The sequence below is a fragment of the Pangasianodon hypophthalmus genome, chromosome 27, assembly GCF_027358585.1.
Source record: "Pangasianodon hypophthalmus isolate fPanHyp1 chromosome 27, fPanHyp1.pri, whole genome shotgun sequence".
Taxonomy (NCBI): domain Eukaryota; kingdom Metazoa; phylum Chordata; class Actinopteri; order Siluriformes; family Pangasiidae; genus Pangasianodon; species Pangasianodon hypophthalmus.
In genome coordinates, this window is record NC_069736.1 from 6,291,966 (window position 1) to 6,319,777 (window position 27,812).

General features: G+C 36.7%; 2 protein-coding genes and 1 long non-coding RNA gene across 14 annotated transcripts; all 3 read right to left on the bottom strand.

The window, feature by feature from the left end:
- Positions 1–250: 250 nt before the first annotated feature.
- Positions 251–12,950, bottom strand: LOC113531562 (uncharacterized). Of its 7 annotated transcripts, none has more exons than XM_026922367.3 (9): positions 12,829–12,950; positions 12,203–12,571; positions 11,928–12,035; positions 11,298–11,333; positions 11,140–11,178; positions 9,488–9,523; positions 9,330–9,368; positions 8,547–8,636; positions 4,925–8,453 (listed from the first exon to the last, which is right to left on the bottom strand). In XM_026922367.3, exons 1-9 carry the CDS (start codon positions 12,890–12,892, stop codon positions 8,389–8,391), a joined length of 846 nt encoding a protein of 281 aa, XP_026778168.3. In that variant the 5' UTR covers positions 12,893–12,950; the 3' UTR covers positions 4,925–8,388. The 7 variants fall into 7 exon arrangements, with proteins under 7 accessions (XP_026778153.3, XP_034156857.2, XP_034156858.2 ...); XM_053230599.1 differs by having other exon boundaries at positions 11,298–11,329; positions 11,924–12,035; XM_026922352.3 differs by lacking the exons at positions 4,925–8,453; positions 8,547–8,636; positions 9,330–9,368; ... (4 more) ...; positions 12,203–12,571; positions 12,829–12,950 and adding exons at positions 251–1,506; positions 1,650–1,773; positions 1,974–2,021; ... (2 more) ...; positions 2,719–3,087; positions 3,495–4,183.
- A 6,140-nt stretch (positions 12,951–19,090) lies between these two features.
- Positions 19,091–22,562, bottom strand: LOC113531450 (uncharacterized). The gene is made up of 3 exons (XR_004577375.2): positions 22,472–22,562; positions 19,854–19,970; positions 19,091–19,570 (listed from the first exon to the last, which is right to left on the bottom strand). It is a non-coding gene; the product is annotated as an uncharacterized LOC113531450 (long non-coding RNA).
- A 1,020-nt stretch (positions 22,563–23,582) lies between these two features.
- On the bottom strand, positions 23,583–27,812 carry LOC113531044 (uncharacterized). Of its 6 annotated transcripts, none has more exons than XM_034300447.2 (7): positions 27,047–27,812; positions 26,438–26,806; positions 26,165–26,269; positions 25,559–25,594; positions 24,682–24,733; positions 23,911–23,943; positions 23,583–23,792 (listed from the first exon to the last, which is right to left on the bottom strand). In XM_034300447.2, coding segments are annotated over exons 1-7 (660 nt in total). In that variant the 5' UTR covers positions 27,111–27,812; the 3' UTR covers positions 23,583–23,791. The 6 variants fall into 6 exon arrangements, with proteins under 6 accessions (XP_034156338.2, XP_034156334.2, XP_034156333.2 ...); XM_034300443.2 differs by having other exon boundaries at positions 24,682–24,742; XM_034300442.2 differs by having other exon boundaries at positions 23,583–23,789; positions 23,881–23,943; positions 24,682–24,742.

Here is a 27,812-nt window from a genome sequence, read left to right on the forward strand (position 1 = left end):
ATCACATAAAAATGATTTTCTAGTACAGCATCCACTCCTATCATGTTTTACTTCATCAGCTGATCTCAGGCAAGTGAGTTTACCACATGGGGACAGGGCCGTAATTCTTGGGTCAGAGGCCAAAGGGTATTGAGTCTGTAGCAGGTGCTTGGTTACAGTATGATGTCGTAATGTGTGCTGAAATCTTATTTACCTGATAGATAAACAGATTGAAAATAAATATAGCACTAAAGAAATTATATCAGAGATTTCACTTTATTGAACATGTGATTGTAGACACTGGTATGAGAATATTAAGCATGTAAAAGCTTCATATTATTAAAAACTGCATATTATATCAACTGGTTTATGTGATAAACTGATTTAAATGTTTTATTAGAATTAAAATTTCAATTCTGACCCCATACTACTGAAAATATGTTCAGATAAAAGCAATGGGAATGGAATTGTTGGGACTAGGAGAGATGGAAAGGTAGTAGGGCTGTAAACCTCAGGCTTCCACACAATGTGATAGCATTTCTTTTCATAAGGCAATGATTTGATATTTGACAATATCACTCACTCTGCTATGATCAATATGTGACCTACTTTGTTCAGAATCTGAGGAGGCCTACTATTAATTTGCAAGTGATGATGTAGAGAAGGACAATTTAAAAAGTATCAGAGTCACAGGCAAATCATCTCACTAACCTATTAAATTACTCACACATCCATTTAAAAATATGAATTATTTTTGCACACCAGTTGTTTCATGAAGCCTGAATTTAATATGAGATTCAACAGAATATGTTAGTTATCACTATAATGTATACATAAGCACTATGACAACGTATATGCAACTATTAAATTAGAATTGACCATATTAGAACATTTACTCATTGGTTTACATAAGTATTACTGATGAAGTAGAAAAGGGATCTCATCTACAAATGTTACAGGCACTATATTAGATCAGATTCAATTTGATTGTCATTGTGCAGAGCACAAGTACAGAGACAATGAAACACAGTTTTCACATATCCCAGTGATATGGCACCCCAGGTGCAGATGTGGTTAAGTGCCTTGACAGCGCTGAGGCTTGAACCCCCAACCTTCTGATCAGCAACCCAGAGCCTTAATCATTCAGCCACCACTACTTGTTGAATGTACCATTCAAGATTTCGTCCCTCTTTATTCCACTCTAACCACTAGGAAGTCATTCCACTAGATTTGGGAACATAACTGTGGGAATTTGTGCTCATTCAGAAACAAGAGCATTGGTGAGGTCAGGCAGTGATGTTGGGTGAGGAGGTCTGAGGTGCAGTCAGCGTTCCAGTTCATCCCAAAGGTGTTCAGTGGGGTTGAGGTCAGGGCTCTGTGTGAGGTCTTCCACTCCAACCTTGACAAACCATGTCTTCATGGAGCTCGCTTTGTGTACAGGGGCATTGTCATGCTGGAACACGTTCGGTCTTCTTAGTTCCAGTGAAGGGAAATTGTAACGCTACAATGACATCCTATACCTGTATTCTATAGACATATACAGTATAGTGTATCATTATGAAGTTCCGTAAAATAATACAAGAGTCTCTGCATAAAAAGTGGGAGAGTGCAACCATATTCACAGTACAGTATTAACTGAATATCATATTAATTACACTTTCATTTACAACCTCATAGTTAGTTTTCAGTGTAGCTGATTGGTGTAAATCTCTCCAGCTTGCACGCAGATGTTGCCGTAGATGTTACTGTGGTTTTGAGGCTTATTATCGTAAACCTTATTTTTAGCCGTAGCTGCTATAATAAAAAGAAAAAACCAAGTAAAAAGGTTGGGAGTGCCATGTTCAGAGCACACAGTACAAATCTATAATCTGAGCAATGAAACACCACGATGTTCTGTATGTGACTGAGGCTGAGTAGAATCAGAGATGAAAGCAACTTGTGCAAGAGAGATTTCGATGTTTGCTTTATTGTTATCTTTCCGTAATGATACTCACCATGCTGATTACTGCTGTGTTTCTCTTCACTGCACTCTTTGTTATTTCCTGCAAGGGAAACAGAGCAACTTTCTCATTTTAAAATATCAAACATACGGCACATCATGTAGTGAGACTGTTGCATTTTATGTCAGCATATGATTTTTTCACTCAAGTCCTATCAATCCAGCATTATATTATTCAATCAAAAACCAAACTTCAGAGTCCATGGTTCTCAAAGTCAGGTTCCTGAAATATAGCCATATATATATATTTATATATAGTTTTCCCCAAAAAAATGAACTTACAGTGGTCATGATCAATGGTCATGATTAGAGTTAGAATAGACAAACAGTTGAATCTTAAAAGAAAAAAAAAGAAAAAAGAGAAAAATTCTTACTTTTTTCAAATCTTGTGTTTGCATAGATGCGATTATTTGATGCATCTGGAATAAACAAAAATGAAACAAAAAAAAAGTGTTAAAATAAACTCTCGTTCTAAAATCTATTATATTGTGCAGTTGAAGCATCACTCACTGGAATGAGCACATTTTATAAAACATATTAAAACCACAAGAAGAGTGAGAAAAGCAGCTCCTCCTCCTGCTATGAACAGCCATTTCGCTACCAAAATATTCTCATCAGTCCATCCTACCAAAAAAAATAAATACAAATAGAAATGTGAACAGAAATTTGTTTGTTGTATCCAGAACATCATGAATCAGTAGCATACAACGTGTGTGTGTGTATCCTAGTACGAAACTTACTTAGCTGTAGCTGTAGCTCCTGATAAGCAATCCTGCAGTTGGTCCCATTAAACAGCTCACAGTGGTAGAGACTCAGATCATACGGCTGCACTTTCTGAAGGAGAATGGAGAAGTTTCCTGATTCAGAGAGCTTAGGAAACGTCTTGATACGTCCACCTTTATAGTTCCAGAACTTCGCTACTCCCTGTAGAGTGATCTCCACTAGATTGTGTATTGTTGTGTTCCTCTGACTCCACACTACTGCTATATCTGCAGTCTTATCTGATCCGAGGAGAGCAGGATTAAAGTTACACGGCAGCAGGACGTCAGACTGGAGCTCAGCAGAAATGTTACTGCTTATTAAAAGTTCACTTTTGCACAGATTTTCTGCTGTAATTAAAGAGAAAAGTGTTATGATTTAAAAACTGTACTTAAGTAATACAATACAATTAATTCACCTGTTGGGAATTAGTGAAGAACACAAGCGATGAGAAATCAGGTACTTAAATAAGAGGTAATCTTAGAATAATCAACCTTGCATTTGCACCTCAGCACATGTGCCCTGGTTTCAGTTTTGCACAAGCAATGTCTTTGGTGTTTAAACATTTATCAACTCTACATTAAATGTTCACTTTTCATTTTTTTGGATTACTCATACAGGCTTAAGATGAAAACAAAATAAATGAATGAACGAATAATGTAAAAGTGGCGCTCCTGTCTTTAGAATGGAAAAATGATCCAATGATATAATAAGCATATGAAAAACAAACCAGGTCAAATTTTAAAAAGTAACTTACCACTCATGTATGAAATGTGGCATATAGACAGCCACAATATCCAATTCTTCATCCCATAAAACATTTCTGTTGTGTTTCAGTTGTGGTGTTAGACAGTTTTTAAAGCATTTCTCAGTGTTCAGATGGACTATAGGGGGTGTTTTCAACACAACCACTTCCTGAAAAACCTACGTGTGATTTTAAGGTTAGGTGCAAGCAACCTTTTTTCATTTTGCACAAATAGTTTATCTTTTTTATTTTTGTTTAATTTTGTTGTTGTTTCATACTCAATACCTCTAAGAAATCCATTCACCACAACATGATTTGGGCTTCAACCTCTGAATATAAACATCATTATTAAAACATTAAGCATCTGTCCTACCTGATAACTGGAAAGATGACGTAGATAGATGTAGATATGAAGTCATGCTTTCAGTCTTTTTTGATGAAGGAATATATGACTAAAGCCAAGAAGAAAGATTACACACTTGTAAGTACTTACAAGTGATTCTTACAAGTACTCTCCTCAGTGACAATAAAGTTGAATCTAATCTAATCTAATCTAATCTATAGCTTCCAATTAAGTGTCAGTTGGCTAATTATAAAATGACGGCGAATATCATAATTTACTTATATTTATTTTTCCTGACAACTTTTAATTTGCCTAAATATCCACATAATGATCAGCTGAGACAGGACATAACTGTACAGGAGAAGTAAAAAAGAAAACAGCAAAGACGTGCATTTTCACACAACCACAATGGTAAACGCGTCTAAGAGGTCAGTTACTATTTACAGTTTCTGCTTACTGTGTTGAGAAGAATCTTAAACAGGATGTCTCTAAAGAGCTTCCTCTTCAGACAATATCTACGATAACACTTTGCACTTACTTACACTGATTACCATTCATATTGTTTTTTAGTTTTCGGATCTGATCACCGTTATTACTGTTTGCGAACTCAGGATGAAATTGCCATTCTTATTTTATTTTATTTTATTTTATTTTAGTTTAGTTTAGTTTAGTTTATTTTGCCCCATTTTCTCCCCAATTTGGTCATGTGCCAATTCCAAACCACCAGTCAGCTCTCCCCAATTATATGATAGTTACTAACTGGGGAGGGGTGCAATCCACCCTCTTCCGCATACAGAGGCTCACAGGTGCTCATGATTGGATAGTGTCACTATGAATGACAGGGGAGAGAGATTATGCCCTCCGTCCCACACAAAGAGCAGGCCCAATTTTGCTCCCTTGGCTCCCAGCCCCTAAATGAATTTATAATCTGTGGTCTACATTAAAATTATCTTGTGAATGATAACTGAACAGAAAGATTAGAAAAAAGAGGAAGTCTCAGTTGTTACTTCAGAGAGCAAAATAGAGCAATAAACTCAGAGCCATAAACTCAGCTACCGACAAAGTGATGTTTAATTCTTTATTAGCAAGCTATTAGTTCCAAAAGAACTAATTTAGGGTTTCATTGTAAGGGGCGTGAATAATTATGCAATCACAATGTTTTATGTTTTTATTTGTAAATACTTTGGCAAACTATTTGGACTTTTTCCACCAATTTTAATATTGTGGGCTATTTTGTATAGATTCACAACATATATCCGTTTATCCATATCCATATCCATATCCATTCACAACATATATCCATATCCATATATACATACATATAATATATACTGTATATAATTTAGAAACATACATTTGGCACTTTTTTGGTAATCTGTATTGTAGGTAATGTTGTCTGGTTTTCCAATATTCAACTGCCCAGTTTCAGTAATCCTGTGTCCACTGTATCCTCAGATTCCTCTTCTTGGCTTACAGGAGTGGAAACCGGATGTGGCTTTCTGAAAAACTCAAACCAGCCCATCTGGTACCACAACCATGCCACAGAATCAGAAGGTGTACGGGTATGTGGGCGGTAAATGTATGCTCACTCCTTTTGTGCATTCAGAATGTAACTTTTATTTAAAAGCATATGAACAGACTTAAGATGAGTTACTGATGTGTTATTGATCTACTAAACTGATTCTACAAAGATACTGCTCCACAAAAAGAAAGAAAAAGACAGCTTATTGTTTAAGAAATAATGTGATTGAAAAGCAGAAAACCACCACCTTGGGTGCAGAATTAAAAGGGACACAATCACATCAACAGATAAGTAAATTAATATAGTCTGAATTGTAGAGTATCACCAGGTTCATGTTTAAGGTATAAATCAGAGTCTCCAACCATAGGAAGAGAGAGAGAGAGAAAGAGAACTTAAAAGAACTTTCCAACAAACAGGAAAAAAAAAAAAAAACAGGAACTGCTTTCAAGCCAAGTGGGTGACCTGTTTTTCACATTTATCATTTCACACTATCCTTTCCCTGTTTCATTTTCAGCTTTTGAAGCATATAAAACTGTTTTTGGAGGTGTTCTCTGAAGATCCAGTCACGCTACAATGATCTTCCTTCATGTCATATGGGTGAATGTGTCTGCTCTGTCAGTTCCCAAAAAAAAGAAAACCTATAAATTGTTCAAATCAGTTCTCAGGTTTGTGTTGAGGCATGACACTAGCGTTGAGGCACAGGAAGTTACTGCCACGTGGGTAGGTGTGCGATTGTCACTACACAATCATAAACCCATATAGTTTCAGATATCACTGAATTACTGCAAAATCACTTTCACTATGTTTGATGTTATAGGACTTGAGTGTTACATCTTATGCCTGTTAGTGTGAATTTAAACTCTACAGAAAAATGAAAATACATAGATAAGCAATTAGATAAATTAATTAAATGTGTATGTGGGTGCGCGAGTGTACTTGTGTGTGTGTGCACATGTGTGTGGGCGGGAAGGTTAATTATAGAATTTGCTTTCCTCTGTAAAGTTTCTTACACCTCTTCTAACACACTAGCATGTGCAAAAAAAAGAAGAAGAAAAAAAGAAGGAAGGAACTGTGGCATAGCAGCTTGTGGTAGGACAATGCCTTACATACTAATAAGACAACTAAGAGGGCCAGGCTGTAAAATAAAAAATAAGCAACAGCACCACTTTATTTGACACTTTTTTTAGGTAGGAGAAAGACAGTTTCATGTGTGTAAGCCCAAAACAATAAAATCCAAATGAATAGGAAAACTAAACTATTATTTGTATATGAGGTTCTTAGAAATTATTAAAAGCATCTAGCTAGGCAACGTGAGATATTACACAAGTGCGTAGTTGTACAGTCTAATGTCAGTACCATGTTTCACACCAAAACAACAAAATGAGTGAGAACCAGTGACCCCTGTCGAAGGGTCAAAAGCGCAAATATGCATCACCCAATAACGGCTTGTCATGGTATTAGATGAAGGGCTAAAATCTAATATCGATCAATAATTCGACAGTGAAACTATTAAGATTAAGCTGTGCATTATATCACAATGTCTCATCGATAGCATAATAAGAATGACATGGGGCATACTAACAAACTATATTTTCAGTTTCAGTACATACACCAATCAGCCATAACATTAAATCCACCTGCCTAATATTGAGTAGGGTCTCCTTGTGCCAACAAAACAGCTCTGACCTGTCGAGGCATGAACTCCGCAAGACCTCTGAAGGTGTGCTGTGGTATCTAGCAACAAGACATTAGCAGCAGACCCTTTAAGTCCTGTGAGTTGTGAGGTGGGGCCTCCATGGATTTGTGTTTGGTGTTGGTTTGCATCTCCACAGATGCTTGATTTGTTTGAGATCTGGGGAATTTGGAGGCCAGGTCAACACCTTGTCATGTTTCTCAAACCATTCCTGAACAATTATTGCAGTGTGGCAGGGTGCATTATCCTGCTGACAGAGGCCACTGCTGCTAGGGAATACCATTTCCATGAAGGAGTGTACTTGGTCTGCAACAATGTTTAGGTAGGTGGTACGTGTCAAAGTAATATCCACATGAATGCCAGGACCCAAGGTTTCCCAGCAGAACATTGGCCAGGGCATCACACTGCCTCTGCCAGCTTGCCTTCTTCCCACAGTGCATCCTGGTGCTATCTCTTCCTCAGGTAAACTAGGCACACGTACCTGGCTGTCAATATGATGTAAAAGAAACATGATTCATCAGACCAGGCCACCTTCTTTAATTGCTCCATGGTCCATTTCTGATGCTCACATGTCCATTGTAGGTACTTTCGGTGGTGGACAGGGGTCAGAATGGGCACTCTGACCGGTCTGTGGCTATGCAACCCCATATGCAGCAAGATGCAATGCATTGTGTGTTCTGACACCTTTCTATCATAGCCAGCATTAACTTTTTCAGCATATTGTGCTATGGCAGCTCATCTGTGGGATCGGACCAGAAGGGGTAGCTTTCACTCCCCACGTGTATCAGTGAGCCTTGGGCAGCCATAACCATGTCACCAGTTCACCAGTTGTCCATCCTTAGACCAGTTCACCAGTTGTCCATCCTTGGACCAGTTCACCAGTTGTCCTTCCTTGGACCAGTTCACCAGTTGTCCATCCTTAGACCAGTTCACCAGTTGTCCTTCCTTGGACCAGTTCACCAGTTGTCCATCCTTAGACCAGTTCACCAGTTGTCCTTCCTTGGACCAGTTCACCAGTTGTCCTTCCTTGGACCACCCCAGAAGACCTGCCTTTTTGGAGATGCTCTGACCCAGTCATCTAGCCATCACAATTTGGCCCTTGTCAAAATTTTTCCTGCTTCCAACACATCAACTCGAGAACTGACTGTTCACTTGCTGCCTAATATATACCACCCCTTGACACGTGCCACTGTAACAAGATAATAAATTTTATTCACTTCACTTCTCAGCGGTTTTAATGTTATAGCTGATCAGTGTATGTTATCAAAACTTTTTTGATTCAACAAAAGGTGAATTAAAAAAAAAAAAAGTTATCCTATAAAACGTCACACTATGTGTATGGATTCATTTATGTGCTATTAACTATTTTTCCTTTCTTGACAGTGGCATACACTGGAGTACCAGATGAAAGCCCTTAAAAAGAAAAATTGGAGAAAATTATTAAATCAGTGCCTTAATAGTATAGCATGCTTAAATTCACTGTTACTTTATTTTAAACACTCTTACCTTCCTCTTCTCTTGCACAGTTTGATTCTGGCTGACAGGAAGTTTGATTCTGGCTGACAGTTTCATATATTGGATTCTCAATTGATTTACCTATTGAGAGAAAAATACGTCAAGAGAAGTTAGATTTTTTTAAAAGTATACTCCTTGCATCCCACTACTGTTTTTAGCATGCCCTTGTGGACTTCACCTGAGTGGCAACTTGTGACTAAGTGTATAGCAGGAGTGGAAATTCTGCACCTGATGACTATAGTTACACTGACATGTTGACAATCGGACCTTCAAGAGTTCATCTAATGAACTTTTCCCAGCAGCGACACTTGACCATAGATTTTGGTGAGGTAGGCCGACATTAATAATGACACACCTTCCACCCCTAAGGTTGAGCCACTACTGACTTTACCTGAGCTTATAAAGTAACAGTCCTAACATGGTAATGAATTTCTCCAAAAGAAAATAGCAAGGGCAAGTGAACAAGGGCAAAAACAGTACTGGAATGCAGGTACAGACTTATAAGAATTGTGTACAGTAAAAGTCTAAATGGTTTCACATATACAAAGTAGAAATGACTTAAAATAGATGAACCAATTCTATTAAACGTTAACAATGCATTTAGAAAAGTCTCATAGCATTTTAACTTGATAAGCTCTGGATATACAGAGCATTTATTATTATTATGGTTTATTAGTCAGTGATTATCAAAGGTTTAAATCTGATTCAGTGTTAGAAGCTTTAGTATTTTACAACAGATCAATGTTTGGTTATCAAATACCACAGGCTGCTTACTTCCTTTGTCTGAGTGTTCTTTTGCGCCCACAACATTTTCTGCAGAGACACAGAACAACATTACTGTGTGTGCTAAATAGAACTACTGCAGATACAGTATATACTATATATAAATATACAGTGTTTATATATAATGTTTCAAACACACATTAACTTACCATAGTCAGTCTCGATAACAATGATATTTTGTCTGCCTGCAATGTAATATCAAAGAACATGCAAAAAAGATAAAAACCAATGTCCAAGTTTCAGTTCAGAACCTGGACTAATCTGAGACACATGCAGTACACTGGAGTCCATTTCCTACATTGTACACTCAAGTCTATTAAATGAGTGTATGTAAATTTTACAGAAAGTAAATTCTGCACATATGAACAAGCTCACAAACAAGCTGATCTGTATAACCAATAATGCCAGTAATAACATTTATACACATCATTCACCTTCAGTAAAACAGAGACACCTGGTGGACATTGTAGTATTTTATAGTATAGAGGCACCCCACATTTTCTCACATGTAGGAGCACCTACAAAGTGGAAATGCCTTAAAATAGACTATAGAATGACTTTAGGATGCATGACTTGCTTTTGCTTTTACAGTGAACTATAGTTCAGCAATTCTGCACCTGATGACTATAGTTACACTGCCATGTTGTCTATCGGACCTTCAAGAGTTCATCTTATGAACTTTACCCAGCAGTGACACATGACCATGATTTTCTTGAGGTAGGCAGATATTAATAGCGACATATCTTCAAACAAAAATTAACTCAAGAGGCCATCGCACTTGACTTACGCTGCAAGTTACATTTTCTCACATTTTCTCACATGTGATTTCTCACATGTGAACAGGTAGCTGAGAGTCAACAACATAACCACAGCTACAACATAACCACAGCTACAACATAACCACAGCTATGTTGTTAGCTTGAGAAAAAAAGCTAAAATTTCCAGCGCAACTACATCTTAAAAACCACACAAAAGACCTGAAACTAGCCAAAAAATATGAGCATTGAAAAGGGAGATGCATTTTGCTTCTTTTTCTCCCCATTTGTGTGGGGAACAAGGTCACTGTGGTGCACACGCATTTCTGATGTACAGACATTATCCATTTCATAATCCCCCTTTCCCTCTCCCAATCTTTGCAATATATCTTACAGCAAAAATGGTTCTGTATATCACAGACACAGTGTATAACTGTATGCATTTACACTCTGACTTTGTGAAAATTTATTCAATTTAATTCAGACCTTGGTGGCCACTGAGTATTTCTAAACTTGCCGATTTGGCGTTAAAACCATGACCCTGTCATTAGCTGTTCTGTCCACTGCTCCTCCTCCACTGAGCATGGAGCAGCATGATTCCTGGCCCAGCGGACCTCTATTAGTGCTTGTTGCAGGTCTCATTTTTGACCACTAGGTACAATAATAACCCAGTGGAGCTTAAATGAGGCAGTGACCATGCTGCCCCATGATTGCACAACATGTAGAAAGATGAGCAAATCAATGAAACATTGGCTTACATCTGTCAAGTAACAAAACAAAAAAATTGTTGATCACTTAAAAGAGGTATTTCGGAATTAACAAATTTAGTATTTTACCAGAATTTATGAAGAACTTTATGAAGATCAACAATTACTGAATGGCTGACATCATCCACCCCTAAGGTTGAGCCACCACAGAGAATTTATTATTATTATTATGGTTTATTAGTCAGTGATTATCAATTGCTTAAATCTGACTCACTGCTAGAGGCTTTAGTATTTCACAACAGATCAATGTTTGGTTATCAAATACCACAGGCTGCTTACTTCCTTTGTCTGAGTCTGCTGTTGCGCCCACAACATTTTCTGCAGAGACACAGAACAACATTACTGTGTGTGCTAAATAGAACTACTGCAGATACAGTATATACTATATATAAATATACAGTGTTTATATATAATGTTTCAAACACACATTAACTTACCATAGTCAGTCTCGATAACAATGATATTTTGTCTGCCTGCAATGTAATATCAAAGAACATGCAAAAAAGATAAAAACCAATGTCCAAGTTTCAGGTCAGAACCTGGACTAATCTGAGACACATGCAGTACACTGGAGTCCATTTCCTACATTGTACACTCAAGTCTATTAAATGACTATATGAGAATTTCACAGAAAGTAACAAATTCTACACATGTGAACAAGCTCACAAACAAGCTGATCTGAACCAATAATGTCAGTAATAACATTTATACACATCATTCACCTTCAGTAAAACAGGGACACCTGGAGGGCATTAACTCATGTTTTTTATGCTATAAAGGCAACCCACATCTTCTCACATGTAGGGGCACCTACGAAGTGGAAATGCCTTAAAATAGACTACAGAATGACTTTAGGACGCATGACTTGCTTTTGCTTTTACAGTGAAAACCACAAGCTATTTCTTTTTTTAACAAAGCGCTTAAGTTTGTCTAACTCAAATACTCAGTCCGAAAGCTTGTGCTTCTGTTTTACAGCGAAAACCACAATTCCTGTATATGCAACAAAAAAAAGACCCAGATGATTAAGAGAACATGAAGATGTGCTTGTAGAAATAAGCCAGACTTACGTTTTGCATGTAACAAATAGGTTGTGAATACAGCAAGCAGCACAATTCCTCCTGCTAATGCTCCTGTTATGCTCCACAATAGGAGTGAGGACTGATAGTTTTCATGGCCTAGAATACAGATTATAATATATAGAATATTTAACCTAGGCTTTGTAAATATAAATATAAATATAAATATAAATATCTATGTCCATTCCATAAAGATATGTAGTTGCATGTATGATGTGCTTATACTTTACTCTGTTGGTTGTTACCACTGTAACTCACAAACTTACTTAGCTGTAGCTGTAGCTCCTGATAAGCAATCCTGCAGTTGCTCCCATTAAACAGCTCACAGTGGTAGAGACTCAGATCATACGGCTGCACTTTCTGAAGGAGAATGGAGAAGTTTCCTGATTCAGAGAGCTTAGGAAATGTCTTGATACGTCCACCTTTATAGTTCCAGAACTTCGCTACTCCCTGTAGAGTGATCTCCACTAGATTGTGTATTGTTGTGTTCCTCTGACTCCACACTACTGCTATATCTGCAGTCTTATTTGATCCGAGGAGATTTGGATTAAAGTTACACGGCAGCAGGACGTCAGACTGGAGCTCAGCAGAAATGTTAATGCTTATTAAAAGTTCACTTTTGCACAGATTTTCTGCTGTAATTAAAGAGAAAAGTGTTATGATTTAAAAACTGTACTTAAATAATACAATACAATTAGCTATTTCAGTAATATAACAGTACTATACTCAGTATATACTGAGTATATATTTCAGTATATAACAGTACTATACTCCAAAACCCAATTTAATATTTAAATATTTATATTACATGAAGTGCCAAAAATACACTTAACCCAACATATCACATAATCTAATATAATGTTCATTAAAACAGATCATGTCATATACTTACCACTGAAAGATGGTAAAATAAGGAGAATCCACACAGCTTGGAACACAAAGCTCTTCAAATTCATTTTGCATCTGTTACTTCCACACTAAGACAAATGCTGTGATGCGCTTCTTTGGCTCTCACTTCCTGAAATTACTTTAAGCGGATATGACAACTATTTTTGATGCATTACCCACAGTTCTACACTATAGATTTTAATAATTCAAACTCTATAATTCTGATATAACTGATCATAGAATTCAATTTTACTATCAGTAAAATCTCTTTTATAAAGATGATAAAATGTATGAGAAAGATGAACTGTTTTGGCTTTCATGTTTCATTATTTATTCATTATTTATTATTTTGTTTTGCTTTTTTCTGTTTTTTATATACTGGAACAAAATGTGTAATGTAAAACTATTTATTATATTTTACACATTTTAGAGAGACAGGTGAATTGAAGAAATGCACACAAAAGGTCAAAGAAAACTGCATGAACACTCACACTTACAACTTGATCACACCTTCTGCATCAACTGGTACACCACAAGTGCACTGACTGTCAGCCTCTCTACGGAAACACTTGCATTACAGTTGATGCATTGTGTGTGTTTCTTAAGTATGCATTATTATCTTGCATTGTTATCTACGTTTAGAAAAGTTGTGTTGAAATAAACAATTATTTTTCAATTGTAGTCTTGTGATTATGAGAGTGAGTCAAAGGAAAACCTTGAGTGCGACAAAAATTAGCATTGAATCCAAGTTTTTTTTCTAGAGAAATTCAGACACTTGTTAAGCGCTAGAATGCTTGCATTGAATGAAATTGAGATGCACTTTATGCAAAATGCAAACTAAATGCAATGCAAAATAAAAAGAATTAATATTGTTTATTTTATTATAGGCACTTTATAATATGAGGGATAAATAACTGGTGTAGGTGAGGTAATTTTTGCCTATGAAGTAAGATAAAAAAAAATAGCCACTAGTACACTATTTGGCCAAAAGTTTGTGGACACTTGACCATCACAGCCATGTGGGTCTTCTCCAAACTGTTGCCACAAAGTTGAAAGCACACAATTGTCTAGAAAGCTGTGGTATGCTGTAGCATTAAGATTTTCCTTCACTGGAACTAAACGCCACTGTACACAAATCAAGCTCCATAAACACGCTGTGTGCCAAGGCTGATGTGGAAGACTTCGAGTGGCTCGAGCCCTCACCTCAACCCCACTGAACACCTTTTATGATAAAAATTGGAATGCCAGCTGAGCACCAGGCCTCCTCCCTTAACATCAGTGCCTGACCTCACTAATGCTCTTGTGAGAGAATGAGCACAATTTCCCAGAGCCACGCTTCACAATCTAGTGGAAAGCCTTCCCAGAAGAGTGGAGGTGAAAGACCAATGGCCCTTGATGGCCCTTGATGGAATGGGCACATATAAGTGTGATGATCAGATGTCCACACACTTTTGGCCTTATAGTGTATCTGGACTAATTTGATATCTGGTGCAGAGCAGACTCTTCTTTCTGCAGACATCTTTCAGACGATGTCCAGCCCACTGGTAAGAATATTTTATTGCTCCACAGAGTTGAGTTTTATATCTACAGTGGTTTAAGCTGCTGAAGGTGATTTTTTTTAAAAGAACGGATTGGCTTAATTGCTTTTACATCCTGATAGCTATTACTATAAATGAACTTACGTTTTTGCCAATGTTTTTTCCTTGTTTTGAACTTGCTATGGGTAACATTTGCCTTTAAAAACATGTAATTCAAAATTACAGTTTAGATTTTATAAATTCAGAACCTTAAATACAAACAAAGAAATTCAAATCTCAATAACAGATTTTATGTCAATTAGGCCGAAGGTGAACCATCGGGGAATCCAAGGGAAAAGTACAAGCTTTCAGAGTGCTCATGCAAATTAAAAACTCTACTTAAATAGCTAGTTTTCTACTATGATGCTAAACACTCAATGTTCTGGCTAGTTAGGCTACACTAATGTTAGCTTGCTGGTAAATGTTTGCTATTTAACAGACAAAGTTAGCTGTTTAACAGGTATTTAGCTATTTCAGTAGAACTTTAGATGCACTTACCTCATTACAGTTCATATCTGCTGTTTTGACTCAGCTTAATTTATTCCTTCATTTCACAGTCATGGATGTGAGTGTGGCAGACGAATGATCGACTAAATGTCGAGTTTGAACACTCTGAAATTGTCTGCTTTTCCATGTGAATTTTGAATGCTTCACCCTTGGCCTAATTTACATAAATTCTTACATAAATCTCAAAATTTTTGAGATTGGAATTTGAAGAAGAAGAAGAATTTGAATTTACAGTTGTGATTTTTTCAACCCATAACTGTAATTTCAAATTATATGTTCTAAATGCATTTATTTATTTAATACTTAATACACTTATTACAAACACCACAGAATTACTTTTGCCAGCTTCCAAACTCCATATTGGCTGAAAAAGGTCATGCTTGTGGCCCTGAAATGCTCCTCTCACTTTACTCATCTACTGAATCTGAACCTGGTCTGTTACTCAATTTAAACATTGTAGTCAAATACAAATGAATGACTATTATATATTACAGCATGGTGTTTACAGCTTTCCACTGGCAGTTAGTTATTATTGTCGATGTCCCACTCTGCCATTATTCCTTCCGAGTGTGGCAGTGTGTTAAAAATGATGTGAGAACTCCTTTTTCACCAAGGGAGAAACAAACACGAAGTTGCAGTGTTCACTGAATTCAATACCAGTCAGTATTTTTCTACCAACCATGCTAACTATGCTAGCATGCAAGTGAGCTCAACACCCTGCAATAAGAGAAGAAATAAATATTTCATTTTTCTTTGCTTACTCTCATTTATCTGGGTTTATCTGTATAATCTAGAATCACTTCCAATTTCTCTGAGTGTAAACAAGAAAGGGCTGAAGGAAGATATTCATTGTATATATTTATATATGAGCTATGTTTATATTTATGAGCAACTAATTACCAAAAAAATACCATGCTAAGCTAATACACAGCACTGAATGTTTGGTTTTACCCTAAGGCTAACACGTCTCAAATGATTTCATGGTCAATGCACCATTTGTATCCCACTGATATTACATTTACAAATATGTATGTAAAGTTAAGGCACTTTTTAAAGGTTCAATATTTGATTTTTTCCTAACTAATAATATGAATAAGCTGAAAAATATGTAGAAATTGAAAAAGAGGAAGAGAAAACGGATGGTTTAAGCCGTGACCTCAGGAGAAAAATATTACATGGCTGAGAAAACCCCTTTGGAAAACTGCTTTACGCTCTGAAATGGATGTTTGTATTTACATGCCAATCATGTCAGTCATTTTATAGACACTCCCTCATTCCGCATCCTGCGAACATGCTAATACTGCAGCTTAGCACTCATAAGAGCTTGTGAACGTTCTCATAAATCATTATGAGACAGATTTTGTGTGTTTATAGTGTTATATAGTGCACTTGAAAGTGATGTCATGAAAATCCTTGCTAATGCTAACTCTAGTTGAACCATGGGTGAGGAAGGAGAAGAAGGCTCAAAGAGTTAAAAAAAAAAAAATTCAAATCTTATTCAGCTCCACCTCTGTAACCGATAGAGACTAAATCTTAACAAATTATGAGAAATCGTACCTAATGCACCTTTAAATACAGGTAAAGTGTCCAAAAACCATTATTTTTGCCTGTCCCAGACCAATATAACTACACTTTACTTTGAAATATAATTGTTAAAATCTTCAAAGATCTTATTATTTCTGCATTTATGTGTGAATCCATTCTTACTTGAAACATCATTTGCTATGAGTCATCCATTATAGGTTATGAAAAATTAATATTTTAGATCCCACAACATTCACTCAAACCTGTTACCTGAACACATCTACCGCTATAAAATATTTGGAATATTCCACAAGTCACATATTCAACAGGAGACTGTCATCCAACTTTCCTGAAGATCATGGGAAGAAGAAAAGTACATTTTCGTATTCTTTTGTTTGGATTTTAAATGATTATATATTCAAAATTTATATTATAGATAGTCGAATTATAGTATGAAAGTCAACTGACATTTATTTAAGAAAATATTTTAAGTAAATCATTAGAATGTCCTTAATGTCCTCATGCCATAAGCATGGATGCTAGTTAACCATGTTTTAGTTAGTTAACATTTGCTAATTCTATGCTAATTAACATTTGCAAATTCTATGTTTAAAAAATTACAGCTGCAAACAGCATTTTTGGGGGCCAAGCACCCAGACTCAGTGAGCCGCACATTCATGGACACGCAATAATTGTTGCCTAAACAATCACAGGAAAGCAGAGCCATAACTTTCGGGAAAAAAGGATTCAGGAATGATTTGTAGTTTCACTCATGAAGTGTATGGTTTGACACAGCTACTCCTGTGACCTGCGGCATTGTCTGTTGCTACTTTGACCTTTGGTCATGATTGCTACTGCTTTGACCTAAAAATCTTTTTCTTCTGGCAATTTAAAACATCGGAGGTATTTATATTTTTTCTCATCAGGGCATGGTCCTGAAGGTGCTTATCAAGTTTCGTGATGAGACGTAGATGCATTGCTGAGATACACCCTCACATCTTGTTTTGTGCATTTGCCAGCGCGTTACAGGAGAAAGGTGTGAATATCAATATTCGTTGATAACTTTTGTTCAGACAGGTCTCAAGATGATATGAGCCAAATTTGCTGAAGATTGGATAAAATTTGGAGGAGAAGTAGCAAAAATGGCTGTTAGATGTAAGCATTTTTTAGCATGTTATTGTTACTTTTGACCACTAGGTGAAGCTGGCACGAAATTTGTTGCAGAGCCTCAGGTCATGTTCCTGAAGATGCCTACCAAGTTTTGTGTCATTGTGCAAAGTCATTGCTGAGATGCAGCCTCACATCCTGTTTGGCAGCTTTACTGTCAGGTTCGTTGGCCCGTTACTGGCAAAGAGTTTGTAGTAATCAAAATTCTTTTGATAACTTTTGTGAGACTTATTCTGAAGATGCTGTTTGGTAGAGTTGGTAATAATTGGACAAACTTTGTAGGAGGATTAGTGAAAAAACAATTTTTAACAAAATCCAAAATGATCAACAGGAAGTACACTTGAATTTCACATGTTGGTGTGCGTTCACTTCAGCATACTCCAGGGAATTATAGGAAAAATGTATTATGTATTTAGCCCAAATTCTTCAAATGATATAAGGAAAAAAATGAAAGTTGTTACAGTTCTTTACCACAAGGGGGTGCAATCACTAAACTTCTTGGGTACATTCAGGGCATGGTCCTTAAGATACTGAGAAAGTTTCCTGATGATATGTAGATGCATTGCTGAAATACACTCTTACATCCTATTTTTTGTATTTGTATTTTTTGTATTTTTGTACTTGATCACCAGTTTTCTCGATATGTTTGTGTACGATTGAGTAATAGTAATAAGCTGATAAGCCAAACAAGGTGTGTGTATGTGAGGTGAAGGCCTTTTAAAGGAAAAATCCACCCTGAACAATTTGCATATTAGGAGGCAACAACAAAACCCGGTTACCTCTTATGTTTGTTGAATTTTTTCTCCGCCTTACTCTGAAGATGATGTTTGCCAAACTTTGTGATGATTGGACAAGATTTGTAGGAGGAGTAGCGAAAAAACATTTTTCGACAAAATCCAAGATGGTGGAAAATCTATTTAGGCAGAAATTGACATCATAAGGTGCGTTGAACTTGTCTCGACCCAGGGAATCCAGGCATGCCTGGCTTTTAAATGGACGCACAGTTCAAAAGTTATGACCATAAACGTACTACCAAATTAGGCCAAAATTTGACCCGATGGTGGCGCTAGAGCGTCGGCAGCACTTGGCCCAAATTTGGTCAGAATATTCCTTAGACCTTTCTCAATCAGTGTGCCAAACTTTACCAGATGGTTCTGTGAGCTGCCATAGACAACCTAGCCAGAAGAAGAAGAAGAAAAAGAAAAAAAAAGGTTGAATAACAATAGGGTGCCTACGCACCTTCGGTGCTTGGCCTCCTAATAATAAGAAAAGGTAGAATAACAGTAGGGTGCCTGTGCACCTACCAGAGCAAATGAATTGTAATGAGTTGGTTTATAGCAGGGGTGTCCCAACTATATATGCTATATACATACAGTGTGTATGTGTGTGTGTGTGTGTGTCTAATGCAGTATAATGGAGTTTAAATTAAATAATGAATATGAGCACACTTGCAGACTTTCAGCTTTAATTCAAGGGTGTTTACATCCAAACTGGGTGAATGGTGTAGGAATTACAGCACATTTTACATGTCATCCCCCTACTAACATAATCGTAAACTAACATAATCATAAATTAAATTGTCATTTTTTATACTCGGTTGCAGATCCACTTTAGTTAAGGATTCGGGCATGGGAAGTCAGGCGTGTGTGTTTACCTGCTCGAACTTGTGATTGAGTTTGGTCTGTCTCTCTACTTTAGTCTGTGCTCAGCCCACGTACAACTGCTTGCCATTCAACTCCTTCCCACGCACTCACACACCATTTAAAGCCTCAGCTTAAACTCTAGAATACTTTCTAATGAGACTTGCTCCTAGTGTTTATTTCATGTTCAAGTCATTATATTCATGTGAAGGTTTAGATCTCATAACACTATCTATTAGGGATCATCACTGGAATGCTGAAGCTGTCTTTCAGAAAGCGGGGGTCCACCTCAGCCTCACACTCCTCACAGAATGTAAAGTGTTCAATAAACCTGAAACACAACAGAAACATTGCTCTTAGAGTCTTCATCTAAACACTGCTGTTAGTCTTTAAGCCTACGACAGCAAAGTTACAACTTGATGTTGACTAAAATACCCTCTGGGTAACCATATGGCCAAACAGAACTTTTGTATCAACAATATAAGGATTTCAATAAACACATGGAATTCGTTAAGCACAAAAGAGCCCTGACATTTGAACCCAGGCTGGTAAAACGTCATTATATTTATGTAGTATACATATTTATGTAATACAGTAATTTACACCTGGCTTACACTTTGCGGTTTTTAAGGAGGTTTGCTATTGATCCTCTTCATCGCCCTATCCGCTGCCTCGGCAGACTCAAAGTCGACATAGCCATAGCCTTTTGATCCTTTCTCATAACCTACAACCTTCAGGAGAGATACGTCATGTCAACACACAGAATTTATGTCAGGACTTAAGTGAAAAAAAAAAAAACAAAAACAAGCTAATCATACTACACAGATGCTACACAGATCCAAGCAGTTCAAAGCTCGAACCTTGCATGACAGGACCTTCCCAAACATGGAGATAGAGGGCCAGTGTCATAGAGGGCCATGCTGTCAATCAGCTTGTCCAGGTTCTAGATAAACATTTTTCCAAAGCCAGTGTTCCTCAGAGACGAATCCTTCTGAGACCACATGATGCGTATGTGCTGCCGCATAAGGAGCTCAAAACTGAGCATTTCCAACACTTGCTCAGTTTTTTTAAATTTTTTTTTTTAATTTACTAATTTACTAATCAAACCAGTAAAAATGGTGCTGTTGAACTTGACCAGCTGGGCGCATTGAGTCCCAAGCAACATAGTAAAATGGAGCACAAACTCACACTCCAAAAATGAAATTAATTCAAAATTCAAAACTTAATTCAGCTTAAAATATCAACATAGAAATACTGTGTTTATTCATATCTGTACACAAAACAGGCCAAGTTGCAATTAATCTTGATCGTGTTCCTTGACGTGTTCCTGACCCTGCATGTTAATTGGCTGCATAGCACATCCATCCATTCTCTGTACAACTTATCCTACACGGGGTTGTGGGGAGCCTGGAGCCGCACAAGGCGGGGGACACCCTGGAAGGGGTGCCAGCCCATCACAGGGCACAGGTCTACACACCTCTGTAAAAGTGGCAGGATTCTGTGAAGTAAAAGAATGAAACTAAGATAAATCATGTCAGATTGCAAAGTTACAAATAAAGTGAAAAACAATCAAAAACTTTTGTAGGGAAAAAAGGAAAAATAAAAAAGAACTTACAATGACCTAGTTGCATAAGTGTACATACCCCTAAACTAATACTTTGTTGAAGTGCCTTTTGATTTTATTACACCTCTCAGTCTTGCTGGGTAAGAGTCTATCAGCATGGCACATCTTGACTTGACATTGTGTGAGAGCGTCTCCTGTGCACAGTCCGCTTCAGGTCACCCCACAGTTTTTTAGTTGGATTCAGGTCTGGGCTCTGGCTAGGCCATTCAAAAACATTGATCTCCTTTTGGTTAAGCCATTCCTTTGTTGATTTGGATGTATGCTTTGGGTCACTGTCATGCTGAAAGGGGAAATTCCTTTTCATCTTCAGCTTACTAACAGACACCTGAATGTTTTGCACTAAAATCAGCTGGTATTTGGAGCTATTCATGATACCCTCCAGTTCTGGATGAAGAAAAGCATGATGCTGCCACCACCCGGCTTCACTGTGAGTATGGTGTTCTTTTGGTGATGTCCTTTTTTTTGCACCCAACATACCTTTTGGAATTGGTCTCATCAGACCATAACACATTTTGCCACATGGTTTGGGGTGATTTAGTGGGGCTTGGATGTTTTTTGTGAGTTTTTTGTGGCTTCCGTCTAGCCACCCTACCCCATAGCCCAGACATGTGAAGAATACGAGAGATTGTTGTCATATGCAGAGAGTTATCAGTATTTCTCAGATATTCCTGCAGCTCCTTTAATGTTGCTGTAGGTCTCTTGGCAGCCTCCCTGGTACGTTTTTGTCTTGTCCTTTTATAAATTTTGGAGGGACATCCTGTTTTTGCTAATGTCACTGTGGTGCCTCATTTTCTCCACTTGTTGATGATGGCCTTCACAGTGTTCCATGGTACATCTAATGTTTTAGAAATTCTTTTATACCCCTCTCCTGATCAATACTTTTCGATAAATGAAATACCATGCATGCCTTGTAAGCTCTTTGTGGACCATGGCTTCAGAAGTCAGATGAAAGATGTGAAGAAAATCCTACAGAAACAGCTGGTCTTTGGGGTTAATCAGAATAATTTCAATGATGACAGGTGTATTATAATTACTTGAAAAACATGAGATTGAATGTGATTGGTTCATTCTGACCATAGCCACATCCCCAAATATAAAAGTGTGTGCACACTTATGCAACCAAGTTTTTTTTTTATTTCTCCTATTTTTACCTAAAATGTTTCTTATTGTTTTTCACTTAATTTTCTATGTTGTAATGTCACATTGAGGGTGGAAAAACTTCTAACATGATTTATCTTGTTTTCATTTTTTTACATCACAAAAACCTGCCATTTTAACAGCGGTGTGTGGACTTTTTATATCCACTGTATATCTGCAGGCTTATCTAATCCGAAAAGAGTTGGATTAAAGTTATACAGTAGCAAGACATCAGACAAGAGCTCAGTAGAAACACTTATGTGTTTTACAAGTTCACTTTTGCACAGGCGTTCTCCTGTAATTAAAGAGTAAAGCATTAAAGTTTAAAGTTGTACATTGAGCAAAAGTTACCTCAGATATAGCTACCTCATTTCTGAACTTATTTATACTGGTTTAGCATTGACTTTAGAAAACATACTTAACCTCAGTGACAGCAATCTATGCACCATGCAGATTTATATTTTAACTTACCGTTTCTAAACACCAAACATCACCAATAAAACATCCACAACCTGAAACATCTCATCTTAAAATGTGACATTGTAAGATCACAAAGCTGCGGCTCATCGAAACAGAGCACAACACTTCCTCAGTAAGCTTAAAATTACAAACCACAGACACCAAGTTCCTGTTACAAAAAACTTCACACCCATGATGATTATCACATATTACTACTAGTACTACCACAATTTTATTTTGATTTAATGTGAACACCTTACTCTGTTTCTTTTTTTTGCTCACCACTATTGTCTTATGTGTCTTATTATATATCTACATCTATAGTGAAATATGTTGCACCAAGAGTTTCACTATAAAGAACTGTGCTCTGTGTAACTCTTTGTAGATGATAAATAAAACGTGGACTAAATGACTGTGTGCTATTTATCAGTCAAATGATCAAACTTTAGTATCCAATCATTTCAGCTTCAATCAAGTAGAAAGTAGAAAAAAGGGGACGGATAGCTCTTTCCTCCAAGTATGTTACGCCGCCCCATGACGCAGCATGTGCAGCAGTTCGAAAAGATGCAGTCGGCTGGCTTCATGTGCCTCGGAGGAACCAAGTGTTAGCCTGCATCCTGCCTGGTTGGTAGCTGTTGTGTGATATGGAGGACTGACTAATGGGTGGGAATTGGCCATGAGAAAATTAGGAAAAACAAAGGATTGTGCCAATTCATCAACATGCTTCACAATGTAGTTATGGTTAAGTGATGGATAAGTGGATGCACTGTGGAACTTGAGGATGAGCGTCCCTGACTCTACCTCAGTAAAATATTTCAATATGCTGGTCTAAGGATAACCGTATAAAGGTAAATTTCACTAATTTGCTAACATTAATTGGCTATATTTAACTAAGTTAGCTGTTTTCTTTGCTAATGGCAAATTAGACTATCAGACTATAGACTATATTCTGGGAACAGGCTCCGGATCCACCGTGACCCTGATCAGGATAATGCTCCTATTGACGATGAATGAATAAAAAATTATTTTCACTTAAAATCTGTCTAATGGATTTTCTACGGGTTTGACGTCAGTTGTGTTTCTCCAGACTCTCTACACACACGTCAGATATAAATCAGCACAATTTATTTTTTGATGCTGTTTATTACATATATTTAAAAACCACACATCAGAAATACACAGTTAAGACAAATCATTATCCTAAAGATCAAACACATGATTTATAATTCAAGCTCCAACATCTGTGATCCTACAAGCATATGCCACGTGTTCTCTCTTCAGTTCTGCTTTTGCTCTTCCAAGATCCCAGTACCAGCGTTTAATGCGTGATCTTCTGAAGGAAAAAGGTTTATTAGGGATGATGGAAATACCATAAAGTGAACTCAAAAGAAATAAAGAAACAGCATTTGTACATTAATTACCTGCAGAAAATTTAATTCTTAAGTATTTACCATGGCTGTTTTGTACTGTGGAGAGTGTACATCCTGGAGGAACAGACAATATATACAATATTTTATTTATTACTATTAATCTAGGATGCCTCCAAAGGATTGGCTTTACCAAGCAATTTGATTAACACTGCATTCACACTAGTGAGTGACAAGTCCATTGTGTTGCTTTAGTTTGTCTTTTCTGTTGTCGCTTGTGGGTGTCTACCCTCCGTACAATGTTTTTACGCTGTGTTCAGTTCATGGTCACAAATTGTATTTGCAAACCTCCAACCAGAAGAAGCCAAAGAAAACACCCCCTTGACTTGAAATTTCTATTTTCTACATTGTATGTTGAAATTCGCCGAGGTTCGAAAATGACATTATTGCAACCTGCGAATTCCCACTTGCAAGGCAAGTTAAATGCAGCATAAAGTTGAGAGAGGGCGAAAAAAAACGTTTTACCATACATGCAATATGGTTGGTCAGAGGAATCATTCAAGCAAATCGTTGTTGCTTGCAGCTAAATTTGTGGCTCTATTTTGTGCACGTACATAGAAAATGGATGGTCGTCTGTGGCTTTTTGCTCGCTAGTGTGAATACACCTCTATGCTACAGCAAAACTGACTGCAGAAAGGAAACATCCATCCTAAACCATGGTAAATATGTTTATACTGAAATATTTGATGTGTTTAGTGATTCTTGGGCTTATATGTTGGATGATGCTATAAATTTTGTTATTCCCATGACAAGTTAAGATGTGTGTGAAAGCAATGCAACACAATGTACACTCACACTTCTGTATAACAGTTTTCTTGACTGCTCTCTGGCTGCAGCTGATGCTTTCCTGCAACACCTAAAACACTCATAAGTTCAGTGACCATGCTGCCCCGTGAATGCACAACATGTAGAAAGTTGAGCGAATCAGTGAAACATTGGCTTATAGCTTTCGAGTAACAAAACTTTTGGTCACTTAAAAATTGTTGGTCACGTAAAAGAGGTATTTCAACAGAATTAACAAAATTAGTATTTCACTAGAATTTATGAAGATTAACAATTATTGAATGGCTGATATCCACTCCTAAGGTTGAGTCACTACTGACTTTACCTGAGCTTATAAAGTAACAGTCCTAACATGGTAATGAATTTCTCCAAAAGAAAATAGCAAGGGCGAGTGGACAAGGGCAAAAACAGTACTGGAATGCAGGTACAGACTTATAAGAATTGTGTACAGTAAAAGTCTAAATGGTTTCACATGTACAAAGTAGAAATGACTTAAAATAGATGAACCAATTCTATTAAACGTTAACAATGCATTTAGAAAAGTCTCATAGCATTTTAACTTGATAAGCTCTGGATATACAGAGCATTTATTATTATTATGGTTTATTAGTCAGTGATTATCAAAGGTTTAAATCTGAATCACTGTTAGAAGCTTTAGTATTTTACAACAAATCAGTGTTTGGTTATCAAATACCACAGGCTGCTTACTTCCTTTGTCTGAGTGTGCTTTTGCAAATGTTGTGCTATTACAACATTTTCTTCAGAGACACAGAACAACATTACTGTGTGTGCTAAAGTCTCGCCTGTATACAACTATTGCAGATACAGTATATATTATATATAAATATACAGTGTTTATATATAATGTTTCAAACACGCATCAACTTACCATAGTCAGTCTCGATAACAATGATATTTTGTCTGCCTGCAATGTAATATCAAAGAACATGCAAAAAAGATAAAAACCAATGTCCAAGTTTCAGTTCAGAACCTGGACTAATCTGAGACACACACACTATTAAAGTCTATTAAATGAGTGTATGAAAATTTTACAGAAAGTAAATTCTACACATCTGAACAAGCTCACAAACAAGCTGATCCGTATAACCGATAATGTCAGTAATAACATTTATACACATCATTCACCTTCAGTAAAACAGGGACGCCTGGGACACCAGGGAAACTCATGTTTTTTATGCTATAAAGGCAACCCACATCTTCTCACATGTAGGGGCACCTACAAAGTGGAAATGCCTTAAAATAGACTACAGAATGACTTTAGGACGCATGACTTGCTTTTGCTTTTACAGTGAAAACCACAAGCTATTTCTTTTTTTAACAAAGCGCTTAAGTTTGTGTAACTCAAATACTCAGTCTGAAAGCTTGTGCTTCTGTTTTACAGCGAAAACCACAATTCCTGTATATGCAACAAAAAAAAAGACCCAGATGATTAAGAGAACATGAAGATGTGCTTGTAGAAATAAGCCAGACTTACGTTTTGCATGTAACAAACAGGTTGTGAATACAGCAAGCACAATTCCTCCTGCTAATGCTCCTGTTATGCTCCACAATAGGAGTGAGGACTGATAGTTTTCATGGCCTAGAATACAGATTATAATATATAGAATATTTAACCTAGGCTTTGTAAATATAAAGATAAATATTAAATATAAATATCTATGTCCATTCCATAAAGATATGTAGTTGCATGTATGTTATGCTTATACTTTACTCTGTTGGTTGTTACCACTGTAACTCACAAACTTACTTAGCTGTAGCTGTAGCTCCTGATAAGCAATCCTGCAGTTGCTCCCATTAAACAGCTCACAGCGGTAGAGACTCAGATCATACGGCTGCACTTTCTGAAGGAGAATGGAGAAGTTTCCTGATTCAGAGAGCTTAGGAAATGTCTTGATACGTCCACCTTTATAGTTCCAGAACTTCGCTACTCCCTGTAGAGTGATCTCCACTAGATTGTGTATTGTTGTGTTCCTCTGACTCCACACTACTGCTATATCTGCAGTCTTATCTGATCCGAGGAGAGCAGGATTAAAGTTACATGGCAGCAGGACGTCAGACTGGAGCTCAGCAGAAATGTTACTGCTTATTAAAAGTTCACGTTTGCACAGATTTTCTGCTGTAATTAAAGAGAAAAGTGATATGATTTAAAAACTGTACTTAAGTAATACAATACAATTAGCTATTTCTCAAACAGTACTGTACTCCAAAACCCTATTTAATATTTAAATATTTATATTACATGAAGTGCCAAAAATACACTTAAGCCAACATATCACATAATCTAATATAATGTTCAATTAAATTTTTTTTTTTAAATCCAGCCTATTCATTAAAACAGATCATGTCATATACTTACCACTGAAAGATGGTAAAATAAGGAGAATCCACACAGCTTGGAACACAAAGCTCTTCAAATTCATTTTGCATCTGTTACTTCCACACTAAGACAAATGCTGTGATGCGCTTCTTTGGCTCTCACTTCCTGAAATTACTTTAAGCGGATATGACAACTATTTTTGATGCATTACCCACAGTTCTACACTATAGAGTTTAATAATTCAAGCTCTATAATTCTGATATAACTGATCGTAGAATTCAGTTTTACTATCAGTAAAATCTCTTTTATAAAGAAGACAAAAGATATAATATGAGAAAGATGAACTGTTTTGGCTTTCATGTTTCATTATTTATTCACAGCAACACAACCCATTTTTGTTTTGTTTTGCTGTTTTTTTATATACTGGAACAAAATGTGTAATGTAAAACTATTTATTATAATTTTCACCTTTTGGGGAGGCAGTTGAAATGAAGAAAAGCACACACGAGGTCAAAGAAAACTGCATAAACCGTCACACATACAACTTGATCACACCTTCTGCATCAACTGGTACACCACAAGTGCACTGACTTTTTTTAGCCTCTCTACAGAAACACTTGCATTACAGTTGATGCAATGTGTGTATTTTTTAAGTATGCATTTTTTTCTTGCATTATTATCTACATTTAGAAAAGTTGTGTTGAAATAAAAAAATTTTAGCTTTGCGACTATGAGGGTGAGGCAAAGGAAAACCTTAAGAGTGTGACATAAATGAGAATTGAATTGAAGTTTTTTCTAGAGAAAT

Bases quoted from the DNA above. Each gene is read 5' to 3' on its own strand.
- LOC113531562 (XM_026922367.3), bottom strand. From the start codon at position 12,892: ATGAATTTGAAGAGCTTTGTGTTCCAAGCTGTGTGGATTCTCCTTATT. The intron at 9,524-11,139 runs GTAAGCAGCCTG...ATTACATTGCAG, and splicing joins AGCAGACTCAGACAAAGGAA to GCAGACAAAATATCATTGTT. The intron at 8,637-9,329 runs GTAAGCAGCCTG...TTCTCTCAATAG, and splicing joins AGAACACTCAGACAAAGGAA to GTAAATCAATTGAGAATCCA.
- LOC113531044 (XM_034300442.2), bottom strand. From the start codon at position 27,110: ATGAATTTGAAGAGCTTTGTGTTCCAAGCTGTGTGGATTCTCCTTATT. The intron at 26,807-27,046 runs GTAAGTATATGA...CTTTAATTACAG, and splicing joins TATTTTACCATCTTTCAGTG to CAGAAAATCTGTGCAAACGT. The intron at 23,944-24,681 runs GTGAGTGTACAT...CTGTTCCTCCAG, and splicing joins GAAAACTGTTATACAGAAGT to GATGTACACTCTCCACAGTA.